Raw genomic sequence first — 18,063 nt, 5'->3', positions numbered from 1 at the left:
TTCTCGGGAGGAGGGGTGAACTTATATGCGTGCAAGGTTAAAGAAAAATGGCAACAACCAAATCTTTTTATATAGGAATGTCTTATATAATTAATCAATACAAATAAATTACAGTTGTTGTCGGCGAAGTTTCATGTCATGAAAACGTCGTATAATAGGATCATTATCAGTAAAAGCAAATACATCTCTCTCAATGTAAACAACCATGTTATCACTCAACCATTGATCTCCCATTTTGTTACGCAATGATGTTTTCACAATCTTCATAGCAGAAAAAACTCTCTTCACCGAAGCAGTTGCAACCGGTAACACTAAAGTTAATGTAAGAAACTTATACATTAACATGTAGCTTTCACACCTCCTGTTCATTTTGTGAGATTTAGGTTAACAAAGTTCATTTTAGAGGTAGTACGTACGAATTGCTTCGCGATAATTGGAGAATGATTTAAGCACTGTTTCTTATAGTATCCTTCCATTACGTAACTGTATAACAAAAGAAAAAAAAATATCTTAACTCTTAATCCTAGAGTAGACTATAGGGTAATATCTAATCAAATCATGAATTAATTAATCAATACTAACAATCATATGAATAATCAAGAATTCAATTTTTATTCTAAACCACAATTAAAAATTGAGTAAGTTGATTAAGGTTTATAGCGGTTACTGCAATCAATTTTTATTACTAGACCATGTGTGATTCAAGTTCCTATAATATATATAATGTATGAATCCTCTTTTATGTACTTCAAAAAAAAATCAATAATCATAGTATTTATATGAATAATCTATAATCGATAACCATAAATTTAAAAAAAAAATTAAAAATTAACCTCACTTGGAGCGGCTGGCGTGGCGTCTGGAGCTTGGTGGGCAACGGAACAGGACTTTCTTGTGTTCAATCCTGGGATTTGAGTCAATTTTGAAAATTGAAATCTGGGAATAAAGGTGGGGGGATGGGATTTGTAATTTCTGGGCAAGAGTGGGGGTAATAATTGAAACGGGTGGGAGGATTGGGATGGGTACCAGTGGCTCTTTAAAAAAAAATTTATTTGATTAATGCAAAACGACGTCGTTTACCAAACCAAAATTAAAAATTAAAAAAAGAACCTGCAAGCTCACAGTTCCTAGATTTGAACCATGAACCACCGTGGTTCCCAGATTCCGGCCGAACCAAAGGGGTTCAAGCCTCGCTCCTGCCTTTGTTTTCCGGCGAGCGGAGGGGCGGCCGCCCCCCTTCGCTTCTATGTAGCTTCGCCATTGATGCCATGGCCCATGTGTACAAGTTGTGGCCTGTACTATAGCTAGGAGATGACGATGAATAATAATAAGAGGAGATGTTTATTACATACTGGTATGGATACTGAAGTGACTTATAAAAAATAAAAAAAAGATAAAAAAAAAGAGATGTTTAAGTATGAATGTAAATTAAGATTTGTTTGTATAGAGGAATGACTCCTTAATTCAAGTATTTTTCGGACACTAAAGAGTAAAGACCCATTTAATAATCATTTTTTGTTTTGGTTTTTATGTTATTGATAGAGGTGAAACGCATAGGAGAAGGAGGGTGAAAAAGGGTAGACGAAGGATGGTGGAGAGGGGCAGAAGAAGAAATGTACAAGAAAATGCACACAAAATAAAAATAAAAATAAAAATCTATTTTAAGATGTTTTCACTTTCAAAAATTTATTTTAATTTGTCCTTACTCCTATCACTTCTTCGCCCCTGATTTACCTCATATAATTTATTTATATCTCATGCATTCAGAAAATAAAAACCAAAAACCAAAAACTAAGGGTTTTTTTTGCACAAACAACACCTGAAATTGTAAGCATGTGCGATATCACATGAACTTTCAACTTTTATTTTTTACCACATAGACTTTCTTAACTGTTAGAATTTACCACCTCATCTATTTTGCTGTTAAAACATGTCACATGTAGGGATATTTTTGTCATTTAACTTTATGGGACTGTCTAGGATCAAATTGGCTCCAAAATAATACTGAGTCAATATGGCGCCAAAATTGGGGGTTTGTATAACCACAGTTCAACAATTCCCTCCACAAGAGTTTGAATAAATTAAGGCGAACCACACATGTAATATCCCACATCGCCCAGGGGAGTGATCCTTAAATGTATATTCCCATCCCTACCTAGCACGAGGCCTTTTGGGAGCTCACTGGCTTCGGGTTCCGTAGGAACTCCGAAGTTAAGCGAGTAGGAGGCCAGAGCACTTCCAGGATGGGTGACCTACTGAGAAGTTGCTCGTGAGTTCCCAGAAACAAAACCGTGAGGGCGTAGTCGGGGCCCAAAGCGGACAATATCGTGCTACGGTGCTGGAGCGAGCCCGGGAAGTGGTCCGCCCCGGACGGGGATGTGACAAAATGGTATCAAAGCCAATCCCTGGCTGGAAGTGTGCCGACGAGGACGTCGGGCCCCTAAGGGGGGTGGATTGTAATATCCCACATCGCCCAGGGGAGTGATCCTTAAATGTATATTCTCATCCCTACCTAGCACGAGGCCTTTTGGGAGCTCACTGGCTTCGGGTTCTGTAGGAACTCCGAAGTTAAGCGAGTAAGAGGCCAGAGCACTCCTAGGATGGGTGACCTACTGGGAAGTTGCTAGTGAGTTCCCAAAAACAAAACCGTGAGGGCGTAGTCGGGGCCCAAAACGGACAATATCGTACTACGGTGGTGGAGCGGGCCAGGGAAGTGGTTCGCCCCGGGCGGGGATGTGACAACACAGGCACTTGCTGACCTACAAAAAAATCTTGAAAACTCATTGTAAATGAAAAACTAGATTTTTGAATAATGTTCCCTTCAATTCTTCAACCACCCTTGCCAAAATCAAATCGAAATCAACTTCTTCATTTCTCTTCATGACATGACTCCAACGCCACTATAAAAAAAAGAAAAGAAAAAAAAAAGACATTTTGCCTTCGTACAAATTGATTCCAGGTGATCTTAGGGAAGTGAATTGACAAAAATAACCCTCCACGTGAATGCGATGGTAGATTCCAACAGTTAAAAGTGGTAAAAATTAAAAATTAAAAATTCAGGCAATAATTGCACGCATGCTTGCAAGTTTAGCAGGTATTTGTCTGAAATTCCCCAAAATTAAATTGTTAGGGTAAATTACACAAAACCACCTCAACTATGAGTCGCATAACAATCTCATACCTCATGTTTTAAACATTGCAATGTCATACCTCATCTTATGAATTTGTTGCAATGTCATACCTCCGTCAACTTTTTAGTTAATTTTTCTGTTAAGTGCTGACGTGGCACGAGCGGGGCTACTCTTTTGCCAATTGGAATAAAAAATTAATTAATTAACAATAAATTATTTGTTATTTATTTAACAATTAATATTTAATTATAAACAAATAATTTTGTGGGGCCCTCATCCTAATCTCTCTCTTTCTCCCTTAAACTCTCCCTTCTCTCCCAATGCTCACCATCTTTTCTTTTCCGTGTTTACAGAGAAGCCAGGCCCCAGAGAACGGCCACCACTAAACCATCACCACAACCATGTCACTCTCTCTTCTTTTCTCCCCCAACACTCAACTCGCCGTTTCTTTAACCTCTCATCTTCTATGTACAACAACATAGATGAACTCCACCAACACTTTGCAGTTTTCCTATGAAAATCAGCCAATTCCTCGTCAGATTGGACGAGACTAGGACCATTGATCACTTCCTCTTCATCCTGAGGTTCATATTCGAGCATGGGAGGCTTGAATCTGCCTTGATTTCGCAAGAAACCAAAAACCCAGTTTTGGGTCGACAAGCTCAGGCCTTGTTTTGTGATCTTCATTTTGAGAAAAATTTCGTGTGTTTTGGTAGAGATTGAGGTTGAACGGAGCATAATTTTTCCAGCTAGTGGGTGGCTGTTTTCTAGGGCGCTTTGGAAGAGGGGGCCCACAAAATTATTTGTTTATAATTAATATTAGTTGTTAAATAAATAACAAGTAAATTTTATTAATTAATTAAATTTTATTAATTAATTAAATTTTAATTCCAATTAGCAAAAGAGTAGGCCCCAATCATACCACGTTGGCATTTAACAGAAAAGTTGATCGATGTATGACATTGCAACAAATTCATAAAATGAGGTATGATATTGTAATATTTAAAACATGAAGTATGAGATTGTTATGAGATTGATGACTATTTCTTTTGATTAAAAAAAACAAAGATATTTCATTTTTTACAAAGTTCCTAAAAGCTTAAGCCCACTAATGGAAAACTAGGCCCATAGTCCAATTCATTTTGTTTTGCATAGCCCATGATCAATCACAATCAACTGCCAGCGACTCATCGAAAGCTCTTTGTCGCATTCTACTCGCGAGAAGAATCCCAACGAACGAGGCACTTACTCGAAAAGAATATACAAATTAAGGAAACAAGTCAGTTTTGTTCAATAACTCTCGGTTTTTGGTTTTTAATAATTCTACACTGGTTGCAAGTAGAATTGGCTCCTTTTGGAATGTTTTCCAAAAAAATTTACTTGGTAAAAAAAAGTCGTTTTTGTAGTCTATTACTCTTCACGTATAAATGAGAAGTGTTATGATAAAACGTAGCTGTTAGCAAGTTTGATACCATATTTTTTATGGTGGGCTCGTTGTGCCTTTAGATCAAAATTTTCAACCCCTTAATGTAAAGTATGTTTGTATCACAAAAAAAAAAAAAAATCTTTCTTCGAAAGGAGTGTGTTGAAGCATACACAAGCATATACCCTAGGTCCTTTCGTTGGTGTCGACCATGCGAAAGCACTTGCTTTGTAACATTTTAATTCATTCTAACATAAATAAGATGACAAATTGATTCGCAACTGGTATCAACATTTCAACTTTAAAGTTTTGGGTTTCGATGTCTTCTTTGGACGGATATTATCTTTAATATTGTCAATCAACAAATTTTGAGGTTTTCTCATATTTGTCGGTAGATTTCATTTGCTTATACAATAAGGTTATCGAATCCGTACTACGTTTTCACTTTTCCATCTGTACGTTTCACGCTTTTAATTTTAAATAAGAACCCTATAAGTCTATAACTTCCCAATATTTAGCAATTATTAACAGTTAAAATAATTTCTTGTATTCTTGTGTAAACTTAGAGCAAACCTACGGAGCTAGCCAGATAGGCCTTTGTGTACTACACTACTTACCCTATTAACACTTCTTCTGACACCCACCTATTTTGTCTCTCTTTTCTTTTCTTGTTCACTCTATCATGCAGCAAGTTTCCAAAATATCATAAATGATCGAAACAAAAACAGAAAACCAAACCCTTTTTTCAGTAGAGTGAATGCTTCGCTTATAATACATGTCGAGCTGTTTAGGCAGATAAGTTGGGACGATATCAGCGTAATTAAGCCGATTTCGAAACTTTGACATGATATCAGATCGCATACTCCTTGACAACTTGTATTAGATAGTTCAACTTCTAATTGCACTGCGCCCTTTGTAGTAAAATCGAACAAGACAATATCAGCACGAATAGTAACGGACTGCTGACCAGGCTATGAAATCTTAACAAAAAATATAGAGTCAAGATTGTTACTGGATTTTCGGGCACTTGAAGAGAGAAAAAAAATTTTGAACTCTTGATTTGTGTAAAGTGAGCTAATAGAATAAGTTAATGAAAATCGCTAAATTTAATTAAGTGTTTCGGATCTCAGGTTCATTAGACCGTCAACTTTGGACATAGAGATCTGGTGAGAATCTTAGTTCCAAAATATGTACCATCCATCCCTCAGAAAGTACAGATGAATCCATCAGTCAAATTAAAAGCCTCTGATCTCTTCTCTCTACAAACCTTCCATATGTTGCCTTCTCTCTGTCTCTTTTAACTGTTTTGTAGTGTACACAGAAACCAGTAGAGAGTTGCAGAAGAGATTCAGTGAGTTTATTTAATTTTGCAGTCGGCTTTTTTTAACTTTAACCCAAATTAGTTTCCGATCTCCGTACAACAGTGGAGATAGATAAGATAGTAATAGTAAATATGCTTTCTTTCCAATTCCATGCTTTTATTTGGGATTTGTAAAAAGTGGATTCGGCCACGCACTGGGACATTGGTTGGTGATGGTGGATCATGGTGGATCAAGGGGATAAGATCATCACTTTTCGGCCTTCATACACGTGTCCACATATTTCAGGGTACATTAATTCACACGATAATTTACCCCAATTTCATGCTTTTTTTTTTAACTTCTTTTTTTATACATCATATAATGTGACGGTAATTTAAAGAAAAAATCTAAACATCAATCGTTACATAAAGTAATATATAAATATGATGTGAGACTTTAAGTAGATGGTCGCTATGATATCACTTATTTCCAAAATATTCAAAAATCATCTGCATGTATTGTTGGAACGCTACATTTCTGGAAAGGTAGTATTATCATCCTAGAACACAAATACGTGATATAATAAAATGTTGGTCTTTTTGGAGAGATCAGTTTTTTAGGTCAAATTTGTAAATCATATGATGTGTCACCAATAAAAAATAAGCACGTTAATCAATACTTAAGTAATAATCCAAGCATCAACAACCACGTCATATGATTTAAAAAGTTGATCTCCTTAATATTAATCAATAAAATATTGTTCTAGTACTGAGTTAGTATTATCGTATGCTGAAACATGATTAAAAGACATAACCAGTAGTATCTATTACTGTATTGATGTACAATACAAAGAGTGATTATACTTACCACGAGACAGTGTTTCAATACGATGCAGTAATTTCTCGGGTATGAGAGATGGAAGAGCATTGCAAAAGAATGAATAATACGAGATAGGTAGAGAGAATGAGACACCAGAAAATGAAGGGAGAACAGAATTCTAGAAGCTTTTGTTATTCCAACTCGTTTGTTCTCTTTCATACTCAGATCGTACGCAGAACAAACTGCTGCTGCTTCTTCTTCTAAATTAACTTGGAGAGCTAAAGCTTAGCTGTACATAATTAAAAGAAGATAAACAAAGCGAAGAACTGAAATTAATTAGCAGAACCTAATTAAAAAAAAATTAACAATGATAACAGATTATGCATGAGGATTATCGATCTTTATCGATTCCTTTCGATCACTTGTGCTTCATGGCTTCAATCGAATCCACTCGTATCGTCCTTCGAGGGGCTCGTCCTTCACAACATCATAATTATACCTGAAAAATTACCAACGATTTAGAAATTTCATGCTCGGATCGTGAGAAGGTTAAACCTAAATTCGTACAAAATCATAAATTTTATTTGTTTTTCAAAAAATGAGTTGAAATTTTACTTACTTCTCAATAAATTTTTGTTGGCTTTCCTTCTCCGTGGCAGCGAAGAATTCTTCGAGCTCCGACACATTCACTACCGGTGGTGATCGTCGTTGAGACTCCACCTCCTTTGGTTCCGCCGTCGATTCTGCTTCCGCTCGAACTTCGCTCGTCGGCGCCGTCATCTCTCTCCTGCAGCAAAAGCAAAAGAACGCACGCAAAGAGAGAGAGAGAAATGAATTGAGACACAAATAATTTGAGACAAGGAATTTAAATACATTTCACCTACGTGAAATTCGAATTTAAAACAAAATTAAACTTTTGAATTTTGAAATTTAAGATAGGATGCAAAAATTACAGTACTAAATGTTCCACAATTGTATAATATATATATATATATATATATGTGTGTGTGTGTGTGTATTTATGTATATACCTTTCATCTCTGCTGGAATTATACGTCGACGATTCGACCTGTTCACTCTCATCCGCCTGCAAAAAATATGAATTAAAAATTCCAGTTAATAAAAGCGCGACGAAACTGAAAAATTCAAAGAGTTGCAAGAGAATTGGAATTTATTGCCGAATTTATTTCACTAATTAATTTTGAAATTAATTCGAAAATTGTTCACCTCCGGATCTACGAACTCGAATTTTCTATCTTCCACAAGCACGCTCGAGCCGTTACTCGAGCAGCAGGAGCTCTCCGCGTGATCCGACGTCGAAAAATCGTCGTTCGACGTCCTCACGCTCTCCGCCTCCGCCTCGAATTTCGGCGCGCTCCTCACAACGACGACGCGTCGTCTCGGCTTCTTGCGCTGATCGACGTCATACGACGACGACGACGGCAATTCGACCGATTCTCCGTCCGCGCTGCCGGCCTTCCTCTTCCTCACCGCATTAGCTGACGTGGCAGCTCTAGCCAGTTCCATCGCCGAATTCTGCAAGCTCTTCGTGTTCTTGATTCACTTGCTCTTCGCCGTCTCTCTCTCTGGAGCTCGTCTAGAGAGAGAGAGAAAGAGAGTGCGATGACGACGATAATGATGGTTATGATGACGAGTCGGTTGGACGGCTGGGATTGATTTCGCTTATAAGTGCGGGGTGGCAAAAGGTGGTCCAGACTCCGTTAACAGTGACGGGGAATCTGAAAACGGGCGTTTTGACGGCGCCGTTACGTGGATCTGGGCCGCACCGAACATTCCTCGAATTGGACGCCGCCACGTGGATGGGGCGCACGTAGAAGATAACAGGAGGCGGTGAAATGTTTGCCTGCTGGACGGTTCAGGTTTGGAGGCTGTATGGTTGTGGAAGTTAGAACGGGATTCAGTGAATCACGCGCAGTTATAACAGAGCTGAATGACTTATATACCCTTGTGCTTATTTGGCAGCATCTGTACTGCCATCCGCTCGTTTGTTTTACTTGTTCTCCGTAATTACAAATGAGATAATGATTGTTTTTGCATGTTAATCTGCACGTTTAGGCCGATTAATGACTGTAAAGAAAAAATGATTAATTAGTTTTGGAAACTTATGGCCAAATTGCCAATGGGTGCTTGCATAGGAGAAAGTTTTACCGAACTTGTAAATTAAACAAGCATAAAGGATCAACCGCGTTATCCTCCACATTCTTCGTGAGAGTTCGACTCTTGACTTTCTAACCTTTAGTAAAAATAAATAAGAAATTTTATTTTTTAATCCATTAGGTAGAATAGTATGAAATTTGATAAGAAAGGTTAACAGTTTTTGATTTTGAAGCAACCTAAAATAAGGGCGCTATATATGCCTAATTATCAACATATTTCAGCCATAAATAGGGCAAATACAAGATTCACACATATGAAGAATATGACTTCTAGTGCTTGCAAACAAATATATGAAGATAAAAATAATAATAAGAGATGTTGCAAGACATTGCTGAAAGATATGAAGGATTCATAGAAACCACTACATCCAGTATTGCAAGATCATGCGACAGATGAAAGGTCTTAAACCTCATGGGATAAGAAAACTGACATGCTTTTATCTAGACATTGCAGAGAAGGACGCGGCTCCAGATCACCTCATAATCCTAAAGTACCATGCATTGAACAATAGATCCAACAAATTCAATCAGCTCATCTCCGAGACTCTAGTGAAGAACTACCAAATCGATTTCACAGTAAACAAACTCGCATATAACAAGGATATCAAAGTCGTGTAAAGTGAGACTGCAAAACTAGCCTAAAGCAAGACAACTCATACCGAGTTTTTTAAGTTAGGGGTGTGACATTCACGCACCCCATTTTACTTCTCACACACCTTTTTAATTTTCGATCATCGGATCAGATGAATTGAAGAAGATCAACGGACATAAATTATCAAGGGATGTGTGAGAAGTAAAATGGGATGTGTGGATAACATACCCCCTTTTAAGTTATAACAAGCGACAAAGACATAGACTCGAAAGAACTGCAGCACTCACAACCTTAAAACGATTCAAAAAACGCTAACACGTGGCTCGAATAAAACAACAAACAAAAAATAACACACAATTTTACTTAGCATGACCTACTCATCAATTCCTCGTGTACTCCTCTCAAACACATACCAGATAAGCGTCATCGTCATATATAACCAAACCTGGTTCCATAATGCTCTAGTTGACGAGTTCAATACGTTAGACGACTTTAGATAGAAACGAGCCATGACTCGAAAGCCTCGATAGCTTGTGGGATACGAAGTGGGAAATTTGTTTGTCCATAGGAAACACAAGAAATCAAGACAAACAAACACCAATTCAATGAAGATTTATCGAGACAAAAGAGATGCCAGGAATTTGACCATGAAAATCCGTCAAACAGAAAAGATCCGCTTGTTTCCTCTGCGATCAACGTTGCTTTGTAAAGATCCGCTTTTTTTTCTCTCTACGTCTCGCTAGGGTTTTGATTTGTTATCTACTTTACTTTAATCGCATTCTTTTTCACAATTAGTTGTATTGATTTGTTAAATATCTGTTGTTTAATCATCAAACAACTTTGCTAATCACTCGAAACTTTATGGATGACACAATCTGACATTAATTAAAGTCATCATTGTAGTAGTGCTTATACATTTTTAGGCACTACTCAGGTGGCGGGCAGAGGCCTAGCCTAGGCATCTAGATGGGACCTAGACGATTATTATATCACGTATAAATTAATGTCTACTTGTACTTTAAAATATATATAATTGTTGAGATACATAAGTTGTAAAATAGAATGACATAAATATAATGAGAATTGTTGCTGGCCCTCCACAATTCTCATTTTGCACTCTAAGCTTTCTATATTTAAAAAGAAAAATACCACTTGTGAGAAGTGCAAAATAAGATTTTTGGAGTGCAAATAGTTTCCATTATAATATTAGAACATTATTGAAAACATGAGGAACAAATATATAATGAGTCTTCGTCTAAGTATCCAACAAGTCTGTTACAATTTATTGAAAAAATAAAATGCAAAATGAAAGTTAATAATTGAGTAAACTGTCGATTTACCCCCTGAACTATCACCCAACTTTCGATTTGCCCCCTGAACTTTTTAATTGGAAAATTAAGGACTTAAACTAATTTTTTTGGCCGATTTGCCCCCTGCTGTTAATTTTTCATTCATTCCATCTAAATTTCTGTTAAATGGAAGCATATGCACAACATGTGTGGGTAGTTCGGTCACTTCATTCTTTAAAATAATTGAAAACCTTAGATTTCTAAAATATAAACCTATGCAAATATGTGTGATTCTATAGCTTTTCTGTCTGAAAGTCTAGTGAAATGACGCTTTTGTCCACAAATGAGAGTTACATGGTTTGCACATGATAAGAGTTAACGTTAATTTGGATGAAATTTATGAAAAACTAACGGTAGGGGGGAAATCGGCCAAAAAAATTAGTTTAAGTCCTTAATTTTCCAATTAAAAAGTTCAGGGGGCAAATCGAAAGTTGGGTGATAGTTCAGGGGGCAAATCGACAGTTTACTCTTAATAATTTTATATCTAAGTGAGAGTGCAAAATAAGATTTTTGGAGTGCAAATAGTTTCCATTATAATATTAGAACATTATTGAAAACATGAGGAACAAACTTATAATGAGTCTTAGTCTAAGTATCCAACAAGTTTGTTATAATTTATTGAAAAAATAAAATGCAAAATGACAGTTAATAATTTTATATCTAAGTGAGAGTGCGACCTAGGAGGGTCTATGTCACATCTCGGCCGGGGCCCACACCATATCCCGGGCTCGACTCCACCGTAGCACGATATTGTCCGCTTTGGACCCCGACCACGCCCTCACGGTTTTGTTTATGGGAACTCACACGAGAACTTCCTAGTGGGTCACCCATCATAGGATTGCTCTCGCGCAAACTCACTTAACTTCGGAGTTCCGATGGAACCCGAAGCCAGTGAGCTCCCAAAAAACCTCGTGCTAGGTAGAGATGGGAAGATACATATAAGGCTTAGAAGATCCACACTCCTGGGCGATGTGGGATCGTACAATCCACCCTCCTTAGGGGCTCGATGTCCTCGTCGGTACACATCCGGCCAGGGATTGGCTTTGATACCAAATTGTCACATCCCGGCCCGGGTCCCACCACATCCCGGGCTCGACTTCACTGTAGCACGATATTGTTCGCTTTGGGCCCCGACCATGCCCTCATGGTTTTGTTTCTGGGAACTCACATGAGAACTTCCTAGTGGGTCACCCATCATGAGATTGCTCTCGCGTGAACTCGCTTTTTCTGAGTTCCGATGGAACCCGAAGCCCGTGAGCTCCCAAAATGCCTCGTGCTAGGTAAAGGTGGGAATATACATATAAGGCTTAGAGGATCCACACTCTTGGGTGATGTGGGATCTTACAGTCTAGGTGGGCGCCTAAATAGATCTAGGCATTTTTATTTTTATTTTTGAAACACCCAGAGACTCATCGTGACGGTGACCAACCATCTAGCACCTAAAAATTGACTTTTAGAAAACTGGTATAATTTTAAGGACTGATCATTATCTACTTTGAGCTTAGAGAAATCACATTTTTAGGTACAATTTCCCTGTCCTTGGTATAGTCACCCAACCTAGAGTTCTACAAAGGGCATAAGCAATAATTTCTTTTGCATGCCATCAGATTTATACGCCTACAATATTAGGTTTTAGAGTACACTAGTACGTTTAACTATTTGCGTGACGAACAAAAGCTGGTCGCTCAAAGTGTCATTCTATCGCACAAATATCTGCTTGACGGAAACTTCATCGTGTAAAGCTCGTGAAAATAGATTTTGCGCGATGAACAATAGCATTGGTCGTAAAAACGTAGTGTGGCGGTTTAGCCTTCGTTGCACAAAATTTATAGGAACAAATGTGTTCGTTGCACATACCAGGATACAAACTTGGGACGACTAGTATTCGTCTCTCAAAACTTTGCACGACGAAACCTTTTTACTTGCTATAATATTGCGAGACAAAGGTTTTCGTCATGCAAAAATTTAAAAAAATTCAATTTAATTTAATTTTTTGTTTTGTTTTTTATTTTATTTTATTTTGTAATAAAATTAAATTGCAATAAAAAATGTAATGAAGAGAAAAATAATTTATTTAAATAAATATAAATGTATGTACAAGGAAAATGTTTAAAAAGTAAGGGATTACAAAACTAAGAAAATAATGCGGCGTAATCTACGGGGTTGTCATTCGGAGGTGGTTGGAAGGTCTCATGGTTGGGGACGGGCTCAGAGGTTGAAGGGGCAGAGTTGTGGGCATGCTCAGGTTGGCTCGGATGTCGACGGCAGACGAAGATCCAGGAGACGAATGCTGGACTGACTGAGGGCCTATACAATCTATGACATCTAGCTCTTATATGAGGTGAGCTGAGTCTTAAGGTCAGCCACCTCTGTTGTCAAAGGTGTCACCTGACTCTTTGATTGCAATGATGAAGCGGCTCTAGGTTCTCGCCGCCAGGCATTCCCCATCCCTCTACAATACGTCCCCGGCCTCCGTTCGAGAGTATGATCCAAGGTCTCTGTAAGGATTTGAAACCCTGCATCTTTTGGGGGATCCACATACTCGAGTGGAGTCTCGAGAGGAAGTTGGGAGACAGACTCCTAAAGAACCAACTGCCTCTTCTCCATCATCGTCGCCTGTGTAATATAACATGAAAATATTAATAATAACATTCAAATAATAACCATGATACTTGAATGCGTAAGATAGTAATTACAATTAAAGAATACTTATATGAAGTGACTCAGCCAACTCATACCCGTGTCGAACATAAACGTCGCTGAAGACATCAATCTCCGGGAATTTTGAACCCCTTTGAATAGAACAAGATATGAAAATTGTTAGTACGAAAAAAAAATATTATTGACATATTAAAAATTGAATATGAAAAACTTTATTATTATCTGCCACCGCGCCTCCATCCTATATGAGAAAGGCCTCGAATTAGAATGGTGGAGAAAAGTCTTCTTCTCCCGATTACTCTTGTTGGCTTTTGCCTTCTTCTGTTATACAAAAAAAAAAAAACATATTAGTTCTAATTTAAATGAAATATAAAAAAATCAATAAACATTAGTAAGAAACCTATAATACTTTTAAATTTAATATAAAAAACGTACCACATAGCCAGGTTCCTAAAAATGACTGCAGAGCCACACTCAATTATCTTCCCGATCCTCAAACCCTTTCAGGTAACCCTCCTCAAAAGTGACCTGCGGATCATGAAATGTCTCAAAATATTGGTGTAGGTTGCTCTTCCACTACTTGTACCGTTCAGCGAAAAGCCTGTTGATGTACCCCCAACATAACGTCGTTGATGTCGTCGAAATTGTAGTTCGTCTGCAATGTAACAAATTAATTACATTCATTAAGTAATATAAATATATAAAATTTTAAGGAAAAACAATTAAAAGGTAGGATACTGACAACTGTGTGCGCACCTTCGTCCTCACCTTCGTCTGGCATCGCCTTCCAAGACTTCCATTGCATAGGGCAATAGATCCAAATGACGTGACCAATGTCGTGGGTCAATGCACTATGCTGCTCCGGCATTGGTGCAGCCCGATGCCGGTCGTCGTATCCGATCGTGATACGTTCATTGGGTCACCGTCTTCAACTGGTGACAAGGTCCCTGAGTATTTTTCTTTGCTGCAAAAAAATAAAAAAACATTCAAACAAACACAACAAATAAAACTGAAATTCCAGCAGAACCTCCCCTAAAATTATAACAATTCCCAAACCTTAGACATTGTAATGAATAATATATGATATCCAACAACAATCACAACAATTGAATAAGCCAAATTTGGACCAAATGCACAATTGCATTATGTAACAATTTTGATTGAAAGAAAGCCTGGTCACTTAACATTTGTACTAAGACACTAGTAATAGTAATTTCCAATAAGCTGGAAAAACTACCAAAATATAAATTCATATGCAGGATCACGTCATGGAAACCACTAAGCTAAATGTTTGTGCGGATCATAATAGCTCAGCAAAATTCTAGAAACAAGAATACAAAAATGACAAAGAATTATTATGGAAAATTCAAAACAACTTTAGTAAAACAAAGGAAAATGGATACTCCAAGAAGCACAAAGGTAATGTAAGATATGCTATTAAATTTAAAAGCAGCATCTGGCTCTGGCGTGCCCATGTTTGGCTAGTCCCTTTTCTAGTCAGCAAAAAACTTACATATGACTTATAAATGTCTATTAACTATTTTATGGCAGTTTGATGATTAATAAGAACCAAACTAAGTGTAGCTCTTTTAAATTTACTGTTAAATTGACAACTCATGGCATGGAGAGACAAACTTGATGAAATAACCATTCCAAATTGATTAAGAATAGAATGAACTGAATGGGTTTCTGAAAACTTGACCAAAGTGAGTTACGTATCATATATCTTCTACATCATTGATTCTAATAGTGGGTCACCCCTATTTGGACTAAATTCACAAGGAAATAAAGGGAATTATTTAACTTTAACTGGTTATAACCCTAAGGCATCAGTAGTGGATGCCGATGCCGTGTCGGGTGGCACTAGCAGGTAGCGCCACTGAAGAGGCTGATGACGTTGGCACCTGGGAGACATGGGGACCAATCGGATCAACCGGATCCAATGAATTAGTCGGCTTGGGGTCCATTTCTGCTGGAGCAGTGGCGGTTGCAGTAGGAGGCAAGGGAATCGAACGGGGTGCAGTCGTCACCTCCTTACGACTTTTAATAAGTTGCAACATCTGCACAATTAGAAGAAAAAAAATTCAATGCATATATAGAGAAACCACAAATTAACAAAATATGAAGAAGAAAAACAGTTAGATTTCTGCAAACACAAAAATTGACACACTAATAGAAAGAAGAAAAGCACATAGTCCAACTAAATGGGAACTTTCAGAGAGTGGGTCGTACACCAGCCAGTCATACACAAGATGGCATTTATTTCTTCGATTGTTGATTAAACCAAAATTTGTGAGGACTCTACCATAAATATTTCATAAGCTTTCTTGAAGCTTGCATATCTTGTGCAATACAATAATATGAAGAAGTAAGAACACAACATAACATGAGACTAACTGTTAATGGAAGAATCTAAAACAACTTCTTATTAGCATGGATCTTGTCCATCTTGAAAACAAAATAAATTCCACAAAATCTAGTACCAAAATTATAAGCTCAAGTCTAATGCTAAATTAATTTTTCAAAATGCTTTGAAAGTCAAGCTTATACTTCAAGCCATAATTTTTTGCATAAAAATGGTTAAGAAAATAGTGAAAATACAAACTTTTAACCTTAATTCTTACAAATTGGGACTGATGTACATAAAAGGATAAATCTTTCACACAAATGTTCCTGGAACATGTAAGCTGAGTTGAATCTAACGACATATACCAGAACTATGGTGCTTGGTTGAAAAATTATCAAGTATGACTACAGAATATTTAGGACCTACCCTATAATTACAGATCAAGAATGATCTTTTAGGGACACATAGGACATGAAATTAAGAAGTAAAAACACACTTTCAGATAAAGAAGCTGCAAAAATTAGTGAGAAAGAGAGAGTTCCTTAGAAAAAAGAACCAATCAAGAAAAATGCAATTGTACTACATAGTTCACCAATTCCAACCAACACAATTCACCAATTGAATATGTGAAAAGTGTAGTCATGAAAAATGCAACTAATAGAGATTAACCCAATATGATTTATTCATAATTAAGTCATAATTCCAATCCGAATTTGAATCTAAAAATTACAAAAGTCTCAGCATAATCTTACCCTAATTTGATTAAGTCATGAAAAATGCAACTAATAGAGATTAACCCAATCTGATTTATTCATAATTAAGTCCCAATTCCAATCCCAATTTGAATCTAAAAACTACAAAAGTCTTAACAATTAGAAAAAAAATTCAATGCAACAAAATATGGCAACTTTTAAGAACCAAATTTGTTGCTCGAGAACAATAATATGCGGTCAGGGAGGAAGGAAAACAAAGATTTGACACAGAAAGTAGGACCACTGTTACATGTGCAAACAAAACTTAAAGCTTGTTAAGACAATTTAGTTTAGAACGATTCCGTAACAAAATCTCATCACAAAAGTTAGGTCAATGATGCTAGTAGTACTCGAAATAGTATGAGGTCATTAAGCACAATAATATGAGGTCATTAAGCACCCCCTAAATTACTTGAAATAGTATGCACTGTTACAAAATATTTTGCCAAAAGACCTGAAATTGTAAACACCCAAATGATTATATGTATACAAATATGTCTGTAACTAAGAACACGCACCAAAAAACTGCCATGCCATACATACATTCAATTATACATAGAGGTTTAATCATATACAATTATTTTGTGTATCTTTCTAAACATTATAACCCTAATTGTAGAACCCTAAAGTAGATTAGAACCCTAGTTCTAGAACCCGAATTCAAAGCAATTGTCAAATCAAAGCAATTATTCAAAACATTAGAACCCTAATTCCTAATTTGACTAGAGTTAAGTAAATTGAAATTTACCTAAGAGAGAGAGCGCTGTAGAATGAGGAAGAGAGAAGGGGTGCCGGAAGAGGAAGAGAGGGTGCGAGGGGGAGCTGAGGGAGATGGGTGTCGGAGGGAGAGTTTATAAAGAGAAGAGGTGAGGGGAAAGTGGAAAAGTGTTTGCGATTTCAGTTTAATCTCGACTCTCGAGGTTATTGCGCGACGAACAGAAGATATTCGTCATGCAATAAATTCAAAATTTCACGAAATTATTTTCGTGCACGCCCAATTTTCAACTTATTGCGCGATGAAGAGTAATTAATTGTCGCGTAAGTGCCATTCGCGCGACGAATAATATTTTGTTCGTCGCACAATAAGCTGAAAATTTAATTTACCAGGTAAATTTTTTAAAATTTATATTTATTCAAATAAAACCAATTTATTTATAACATAAGATAATTAAATTACAAAAAAAATCATTTACTATGTTTTACTTGGCAAGTCGCAAATAAATTGCATTATTCATCATTTGAACTATAATAACTTTCGCTATTGTCGCTATCATCACTTTTGGTCTCCTAATCCTCATCCTCGATAACTACATCACTGTTGTCGTTCGGGTCCACTGCAACATCGTATCACGGAAGATCATCAAGATCAATTGTAATTGATTGAAGTGGTATTTCGATTGAAGACATTCATTGTATCTGAAATGGTTCTTGGATAAGATTTATATCTCGAAGTGTTTCTGGATCATTTTCCATTGAAGATACTGAACATTGGTCAATGATGTTGTCGTCAG

General features: G+C 36.9%; 1 protein-coding gene across 6 annotated transcripts; it reads right to left on the bottom strand.

Moving 5' to 3' along the window:
- Positions 1-6,834: 6,834 nt before the first annotated feature.
- Positions 6,835-10,133, bottom strand: LOC103402931 (cyclin-dependent kinase inhibitor 7-like). 6 transcript variants are annotated; one of them, XM_070815832.1, is made up of 6 exons: positions 9,283-10,031; positions 8,849-8,928; positions 7,902-8,762; positions 7,706-7,761; positions 7,294-7,461; positions 6,835-7,173 (listed from the first exon to the last, which is right to left on the bottom strand). In XM_070815832.1, exons 3-6 carry the CDS (start codon positions 8,199-8,201, stop codon positions 7,104-7,106), a joined length of 594 nt encoding a protein of 197 aa, XP_070671933.1. In that variant the 5' UTR covers positions 8,202-8,762; positions 8,849-8,928; positions 9,283-10,031; the 3' UTR covers positions 6,835-7,103. The 6 variants fall into 6 exon arrangements, with proteins under 6 accessions (XP_070671933.1, XP_070671941.1, XP_070671942.1 ...); XM_070815840.1 differs by lacking the exon at positions 8,849-8,928 and having other exon boundaries at positions 7,902-8,563; positions 8,639-8,762; positions 9,283-9,418; XM_070815841.1 differs by lacking the exon at positions 8,849-8,928 and having other exon boundaries at positions 7,902-8,563; positions 8,639-8,738; positions 9,283-9,413.
- Between the last annotated feature and the right edge of the window lie 7,930 nt (positions 10,134-18,063).

This window comes from Malus domestica, chromosome 02 (assembly GCF_042453785.1).
Source record: "Malus domestica chromosome 02, GDT2T_hap1".
NCBI lineage: Eukaryota > Viridiplantae > Streptophyta > Magnoliopsida > Rosales > Rosaceae > Malus > Malus domestica.
Note: the sequence above shows the minus strand (reverse complement) of the source record. Positions and strands in the feature narration are given on the sequence as shown.

What these genes read in the sequence shown, in the direction of transcription:
- LOC103402931 (XM_070815834.1), bottom strand. Translation starts at nt 8,201, where the DNA reads ATGGAACTGGCTAGAGCTGCCACGTCAGCTAATGCGGTGAGGAAGAGG. An exon ending in AATTCCAGCAGAGATGAAAG is followed by an intron (nt 7,462 to 7,705) that starts GTATATACATAA and finishes CTTTTGCTGCAG; the next exon opens with GAGAGAGATGACGGCGCCGA. An exon ending in CAACAAAAATTTATTGAGAA is followed by an intron (nt 7,174 to 7,293) that starts GTAAGTAAAATT and finishes GTAATTTTTCAG; the next exon opens with GTATAATTATGATGTTGTGA.